We start from the raw sequence: 8,504 nt of genomic DNA, 5'->3' as shown, positions 1-8,504 counted from the left end.
CCTGTGGCGAGATGTTCTGCTCCTGGACTAGCTGGTTGGATCTATCCTCTACACTCTCTGCAGGGATTGCAGCTGCAGGGTTAAACCCCAGGCATGTATGCCAGGCCTGAGCTGTGACTGGAGGGGGCAAGGTGAAGTAGGGGGAAGAGGAAGCTATTCCACACACTCACCGGACCTGCGCTAGGACTGGGTCTGGGGGTTCCTGGAACTCGGCAGAAATTCCTACTCGGTGGGCGGGGTGGGGGAGTTACTTTGGAGTGGTGGGGGGCGGCCCGAGGGGGTAGGAGAGGGTCCGGCCCATGCTGTGCCTGGGCTGGGATTGGTCCTGCCGGCGCAGGGTAGCAGGAAGCTCTCCACACACTCACTGGACCTGGGCTAGGACTGGATCTGAGGGTTCCCGGAACTCGGCAGAAATTCCTACTGGGCAGGCGGGGTGGGGGAGTTACTGCAGAGTTTTGGGGGGCGGCCCAAGGGGGTGGGAGAGGGTCTGGCCCATGCTGCGCCTGGGCTGGGACTGGTCCTGCCGGTGCAGGGTAGCAGGAAGCTCTCCACACACTCATCGGACCTGGGCTAGGACTGACTTTTGGATTTTATGATAACTGTATCTTTAATGTGTGAAGAAATGCCATATAGCTCCTAAGGAATTTTGCGTGGGAGAATACCATTTTGCACTCCTGCCAGCAGTGTAAGAGAGCTGCAGTTTCCTTGCACTCTTGTCAACTCTTGGTATCTTTTGTCTTTTTGTCAGAACCGGGGATTGAATTCAGGCCCTTGTTCTTGCCAGGGAAGCGCTTTTATTGAGCCATCTCCCCAGCCCCAAGATGCTTTTTTTTTTTTTTTTTGGCATCCTTCTCATTTGTTAGCATTTACCTGATGCATAAATATTAAAGCGAAGAAGAAATTGAATGAGTTTATTGAATTATTCACTTTTTTGTCATGTGCGCTGTTGGTATTATAGGAAATACTGCGTGAATAAAGGTCATACAAATTTATTCTAAAGCATTCTTTTACAAACATTATAGTGTTAGCTATTAAACCAAGATCTGTGATCCATTTCTTAAATTATGTATGTATGTATGTATTTAGATATTTGGTACAGAGTCCTACTATGCAGCTTGGGCTTGTAGTGAACTTCCTGTCTCAGCCTCCCTAATGCTGGGATTACACATGTGTGCCACCAAACCCAGTTTCCATAGCTGGCTTGGCACAGGGCTGGCATGGTATGTGGTACAGGGATCAAAGCTGGGTTCTTGTGCTTGCTAGGAACCTATCTCTCCAGCCCCTGTGATCCATTCTGAATTAACTTTTATCTAATTTGTGGTGTGAGGTAGGAGTTCTTTTACATTGAGTTATATAATTATTTTAGCTCATTGAAAAGACCTCTCTTGTCAATTGTCTTTGTACTTTCTGAAAAATCAACCTACAAGGAGAGGGGTCAGTTGCGGACTTTTGATTCTTTTCTATTGGTCTCTATACCTATCTTTACATATTAATTACATACAGTTGTAATTAATGAGGTATGAATCTTTACTTTTATTCAATAGGGATTATATTGAGTCTGCATATCAATTTGGAAAAGTTTTACAAATTTTAATAATATTAAATCTTCCAACACACTAATGTAAGATGTCTTCCTATGAACTGTTCTCTCATTTCTTTCAACAATAATTTGTAGTTTTCAGTGTATGAACTTTTGGCTCTTATTTTTTTCAAAAACGTTTCTGTCCCTTTTTCTTTTCTTTCCTCCTGAATCTTGTTGAATATATGCTGTTACACCTGATAGTGTGACATAAATCTCTAAAGCACTGTCCACTTTTCTTTACTTTCTTTTCCTTACATGGATACATTTCTATTGTTCTGTCTTTAATTTGCTGGTTCTTTTTCTCTACCAACCAAAATCAGATATTGTGCCCTATCCCTCCATAAATTTTACTTTTAAAGAATGCAAAATAGTAAAAAATACAAAATTTCATTAAGCAAGGTCATAGGAATTCAACAATGATTGCTGTATGCATGATGTTATCTTCAAATTAGTAGTTTAGGTTACGAAATATAAACACACAAAATTGGTTAAAAACAAAACAGCAACAGAAAAGTTATAAGAAATTAAAAAGAAGAAGAAAAAATAAGACTAAAAAGAAAAAATTTTAAGGACTAATTGCTCTTTTCAAAAGACCAGCAGAAATCAGTATTACAATTATCCAAACTATCCTGAGTATATATACTTGTTGTATTTTTCAACTCCAAAATTTCTATTTGACTTGTTAGTAGTTTTTCATTTTTTATTCGTATTTTCTATTTAATGCCACAGCATAAATATACTTTCCTTTAATTTTTAGATATGTTTTCTTTTAGTTCTTTGAATGTATTTATTGTAGCTAATTAAAAATCCTTCTTTATTAAATCTGTGTGGCAGCATTTTCTGTGGGCTGCTTTTTCCTTGTGTGTGTGTGTGTGATATATACATATATATAAAAATACAATTTTACTAAATTATATCTATATCTCTGTCCACTTTGAGCTTAGCTTGGTGTGAAATACTGGAAATGACCCAAAGGGATTACATTTTGCTTCAGTGAATAGCTTCTTTGGCTGGCATCTCATTTTGAGTAATTCATCTCAGTGTATACTTGCTGTGCTTTCTTTAGTTTTTGGATTGTGAACATACTAGGATCTTTCATAGACTTTCTTCTTTCTTTCTCTAATTATTCTCACATATTTTTCAAAAAAATTCTCACTATAAATACAGATAGAAAATTCATCTTCTTTTGGGAGATATTTAATGATCTTTATATGCATGTTTGCCTGTGTATACAAAGCATATTCTGCTCTTTGAGGTGTAGCACAGGAGAATGAATTCTATCAAACAAGAGACAGCTGTATATATGTTATTGGGACCCCAGGTCTGCTTCCTTGCTCTTTATTTTTATTTTTTTATTTTTATGTATTTGGTACAGGGTCTCACTATGCAGCCTGGACTCATAGTGTTCTTCTTGTTTTCAGCATCCCCAGCGCTGGGATTACAGGCATGCGCCACCACACTGGGTCTCAGTGGCTGGTTCAGCACACCCAGGGGTGGGACTGGTGTGGCATGTGGTACTGGAGATTGAACCCAGGTCCCTGTGCTTACCTAAGCAGCTGTTTAGTCTTCTGAGCTATCTCACCAGCCCTTCCTTGCTCTTTAAATTCTTTGTGAGTTATCTAACTTCGTTTCCTAACAAAAAAGGGGGAGATGCAAGGAAACCTCCTCCTTGAGGTGTGAGATGGGCCAGTGACCTGGGCATAGGACTTGTTCCTTACCCTTACCCTCTTCTTAACCTCCACGTGGGTAAAAAGCTTATTAGAATTTAAAAAGATACATTCACATCCTAGGTGCAGACACCTCACTTCCATAGACCTTCTGTGAAGGTGGTTGGGATTCTTGACATCACTCTGAGATGACAGATCCTTTCTGGAATTATCTCTGACTCTGAATGGAACAGCTCAGCTGCCTCATGGCCAAGCTGCAGCTGCTCCCTGTCCACCTTCAAATTTACCTACTTGTTCTCCAACCAGAGCTGTGCAGGAGGTGACAGGCCAGCGAGGAATTGTCATCACCCGCTCCACATTCCCCTCTTCTGGACGCTGGGCAGGACATTGGCTGGGGGACAACACGGCTGCGTGGGACCAGCTGGGGAAATCAATCATTGGTACATGGCCTCTGTTGGTGTGGCATGGGTAGTAGAGTGTGTTATTTGGTTACACCACATGCATCTAGATTCTCATCTACAAGAATAGTAAGATACCAAGAAGTTGAGTTCTCTATGAGTGTGAGTTTTAATTCATACTCATTTTTCAGTATTTTTATTATGCATGGCCTAGGCTTTCTAATGGGGAAAGGAAAAGGGAAAGCCTTCCTTCTCCTCAAAGGACTTGTCTAAAATGTTCCTACTGTCTCATTGCAGGAATGATGGAGTTCAGTCTCTTTGGGATACCTTATGTAAGTCATAGTGAGGCCATCACTAACTACCTGGTCAGATTTTATTCTGCCCACAACCCACTCACATTCTGATGTTGCATTGTATCAGACAGGAGCAGACATCTGTGGGTTCTCTGGAGATGCTGAATATGAGATGTGTATTCGCTGGATGCAACTGGGGGCCTTTTATCCACTTTCCTGGAACCACAACACCATCGGGACAAGGGTGAGGTTGCTATTGTTCAAGTTATAGGTGTTTGTGGCTTCAAATATTGGCTTCTTTTAAACTCATGAAATACCATAATTATACCAAAAACAACCATCAAAATCACCAGGACCTTTATTTTGTGGAAAACCCACACCCTTCAGAACCCTGGAATTATTAATAGCTTTTAGGAATATGTTTTTTTCATTTTCTGGAGATTAGTAACTGGAGAAGAGTCTTTGTAACTCCTCCATGGAGCTAAAATATAAGGATGCCCCACCCGATTCACCTTTAGGAATATTACATTTGTGTTTTACCCACATACACTAGAGACACATCAGGGCTGTTTGGAGACTTGTCTTCCACATACATTCAGGGTTAAAGCTAGGACTGTGCAGGGGATGCTGGGATGACAGATAACGAGAAGGAGTAGCAAGCTCTAGATTTGTCAGTGATGATCAGGGGAAAGGCAAGTTAGAAATGAAGGGAAATGGAATGAGTAGCCTGCATGTGGAGTGAATGCTGGATGATTATTTTCTGACGCTGCTAGAAGAGAGTGAAGAAATGATTGGTTATACATCTTCTTATCCTTCTAGAGACAGGATCCTGTAGCCTGGAATTCAACCTTTGAGATGGTCTCAAGAAAAGTCCTGCAAACGAGGTACACCCTGCTGCCTTATCTCTACACCCTGATGCACAAAGCTCATGCCGAGGGCAGCACGGTGGTCCGACCCCTCCTCCACGAGTGAGTAAACCTCTTTCTCCAGGCAGTGCCTCTGGGGCTATCTTAAAAATAATCCCCCATGACAGTGGAGGGTATGGGTGAATTTTTTATATGCACATTTTTAAAGGTTTACAGATGACAGATCAACTTGGGATATAGACCATCAGTTCATGTTGGGCCCTGCCATCTTGGTCAGCCCTGTGCTGGAAAGTGTGAGTTTTTCACTTTAGGTCAAACCCTTTAATCATCTAGTTCATCTAATTTCATCTAGTTCACTGTTGTCAAGCAAATGACTTTCTGGAATCTTTCAAGATCTAATCCTGATTCATTTCTTCTGGAAGTTTGCGTCCTTTTATGGGTTTCTTTTCAAAATCGTTTTTTATCTGTTTGATGAGAAAGTTTCTATAATCTTTCTCAATAAAAGCCCTGAAATTCTTGACATCCAAATAAATTCTATCTTATCTTGATTCTGTCAAAAGCATTTTGGAATGTTCATAGTGACACATCGGTTTTGTTTCAGAACACTTTTGAGATCACAGCTTACTTTCCCAGAGCCTGGTGGTATGACTACAGCACGGTAAGAGTCAACATTGTTCCTTGCAGGCTAGGGAAGTATCTAGAGATTTCTCCTGACTTCTATGCGTGTATTTTCTAAGACAATCATTGTGTACCTTTTCAGTTTTGGAAAGGCTTGTGTAAGTGAAAGGATGCATGTAAGCAAAAGTTGACACCTTTGAGCACCTACACTACACTGATGCTCCCCAACCCACCTTTCCTGGAGACACTGATACATCTGTGCTTTCAGTCCTAAGCAAAAGTGAAAAGCAAGGGACCTTCTCCTCAAGTTTACAGTGTTTTCCAACATGTTGCCTTGGAGAGGAAGAACTTGCAATAGTGCACTCAGCTACTTGATGCATTTACCTCCCATCATTCCTTTGCCAATTTGCCCCCTTGTAGGAGTCTGGCCACAAGTCTATAGGTGCTTGGGAAATGCTGAAGGCTCCCCTTGACCACATCAACCTCCACGTCAGAGGAGGCTACATTGTGCCATGGCAAGAGCCTGCGATTAACACTCACTCCAGGTAAGAGGGGACTCAGCTTGATGGCCTTGCCCAGCATCCTGCCAAGCTTGAATGCTAAGCACTTCTACTTTGGATTTTATTCTGCAGCAACTAGAAAGCATTTGAAGAATTCTTTTGTCTTGGGTCTTCTTCTTAAGGAATTCATATCTCATTATATTGCTTGTGATATGTGGATTTGCAAATTATGTTTACTGTATTTATTTTTGAAAGTTGAAATCAAATGAAATATTTCATTAAATTTTAAATGCAGTTACACTGGCTTATTAAACATCCTGTATTTTAATTATTTTTAAGTCTCTTGCGCATGTTTATTTTATTCCTGGGTAGGTAATATTTTTAACAGATGCTGATCTTCATTCTTATGACATACAGTCTAGTGAAAAATGACTCTTTCTTTTCTTTTGATAGCCGACAAAATTTTATGGGATTGACTGTTGCTTTAGATGATGATGGGAAAGCTGAAGGTCAGATATTCTGGGATGATGGACAAAGCATCGGTGAGTTGAACTTTCCAAGGTCTCCATACATCATGCAGAAAATCCATGGTAGAGGCTCAGCATTAACAGTAGGAAACTAATCCTATCTATGCATCTGCTATTTGTAGTAAGACAATGATATTTGGAGGCATTTTTGCCATTTTTGCCAGCTGAAATATATTATAGTAGAAGTTATTACAGACCAAGCATCTAATCCCTAGTCTGGTAGATTCAGGAACCTGATCTCATGGGTTCAGTCGGAAATGATAAAGAGTTTCTCTGATAAAACAGAGTGGGTGCAAATATCAGTTTGGTAGTGAATTCATTCTCAATAGGACACAGACGTGGCTTCGTTATTTGGGCCAGCCCTTGATATGAGGCATCTTTTTCCTTATAAGAGGCCCACTCAAGAGACAAATTAGGTCCTGGAAGTGTTGCTTGGTGATTCATAAAGTATGAGTTGACTGTTGCTAAGAGGATACTTCAGGTTGCTTTTTATGCTTTTTTTCTCAAATCTCGGAATAGCTGGATCTACCTTAGGTAATTTAAATCTGTCATTAAAATCGGAACACCATCTTCCTCAGCCATTTCTACAGAAATACAGAGCTACCAATCAGCTCTCACTTATCACTATTTTACTTCTCTGTACCAGAACATCCTGATCTTGCAGGTTGCCATCTATTTTTAGATTAGAACTTAGTTTTCCACTAATAATGTTTCTAAAGTTTTCTTCTTGCTAGTTTTCTTCAAAGGAATGATGGGGGATAAAAATGATCAAGTGTATTATGATCATGTACAAATCTTCCAAAGCCCTTTTTAATCAATATAACCAACACATGCTAATGTAAGATGCCAAAAAAAACCCAAAAGGCATTATCTTAAAATTTTTTTGAAGATAGAAAATTAGAGAAATGCAATCACTTAAACTTATTTTTACTGTTTGCTATTTGCTTTTCACATTAAGAAAGTGGTTATGTTTTTATGTAACTGAAAATCTACTTTTAATTTGTGGGATCTGATTGTCTTTGTGATACACATATATCTACAGGTTATTATGTTTATTAAAAGCACCAGCATGACTCTCACATTCTGCTGATAAAATTGTACTAATTTATCTAGCTCTTTATCTTTACAATGCTTTATCAATATGCTCTATATACATGCACTTCATAATTATGTGCAATCATTATGTGTTTAGAAAATACTTAAGGAGGTGTAAATGTTTGCTCCTCTGATTTGATCCTTATACATTGACAGATTATCACAGTACATTCCATAAATATGTTAAGTTAGAATAATAATTAATAGAAAGAAAACAGTAAAGATCATTTATCGTGAAAGAATAAGGGGCTTCCTTTTACGCCATTTTTCTTAACCTCAGTGATCCTGGCGTTTGTGGCTAGATGGTTCTTCGTTGCTGGTGGCTGGGCTGTGCACTATAAAATGATCACTAGCATTTATGCTTCCTCCTTATCTGAAGACAAAAATGAAATATCACAGGAATGTACCTCGTTGGACACTGTAAAATACCCCAGAATGACAAAATCACTGTTGCTAGAAGACCAATGTTTTTAAGTGAGTGTAGAAAGCTCCTGTATGTAGGCCGAGGTAATCAGATCTAGATGAGTGATAGCACAGTGGCTTAAAACACCGCAGTTAGTGTTAAATCAACTCCCCTGTGAGAGTTTCAAAAATGTAAAGGTGCAAAGCCACTTCTTAGTACAACTTAAGTTTCTATGAAAATGTGTTTGGTTTAGAGTTAAGTGTCAGTAATCCCTGAAAGTTCCAAATATTTTTCAGAAAGGCTTTTTATACTTTTTAAATTAAATACACTTAGAAATTCAAATTTAAATACAAAAACATGGCGTAAGTATAGACTTAACTTAAATTTTCTGTTAATAGCTTTGAAATAACTTGCTAAACTCTGGCCCTAACCTATATAAGGTGGTATGATGTTGACAGTGGCCAAGAATAGACCTTTAAATAAAACTGACTTTAAGAAACAGGAAGAGGAGATGACCCAGGCCGCGGGGTCTTGAGTAGACCCAGAGCGCAGGCC

At 39.4% G+C, this 8,504-nt stretch overlaps 1 protein-coding gene across 1 annotated transcript in view; it reads left to right on the top strand.

Annotated features, from left to right (window-relative positions):
• Positions 1-8,504, top strand: part of Mgam2 (maltase-glucoamylase 2 (putative)) — a 108,360-nt gene that overhangs the window by 84,364 nt on the left and 15,492 nt on the right. The window contains 8 exon segments of the mRNA XM_023712752.1: positions 3,556-3,689; positions 3,945-3,979; positions 4,068-4,184; positions 4,760-4,908; positions 5,015-5,099; positions 5,408-5,464; positions 5,845-5,969; positions 6,378-6,466. Coding sequence (XP_023568520.1) covers positions 3,556-3,689; positions 3,945-3,979; positions 4,068-4,184; positions 4,760-4,908; positions 5,015-5,099; positions 5,408-5,464; positions 5,845-5,969; positions 6,378-6,466 — 791 coding nt within the window.

The sequence above is a fragment of the Octodon degus genome, unplaced genomic scaffold (genome assembly GCF_000260255.1).
Source record: "Octodon degus isolate 3935 unplaced genomic scaffold, OctDeg1.0 scaffold00027, whole genome shotgun sequence".
Classification (NCBI taxonomy): domain Eukaryota; kingdom Metazoa; phylum Chordata; class Mammalia; order Rodentia; family Octodontidae; genus Octodon; species Octodon degus.
This window is presented reverse-complemented; position numbering and strand designations above follow the sequence as displayed.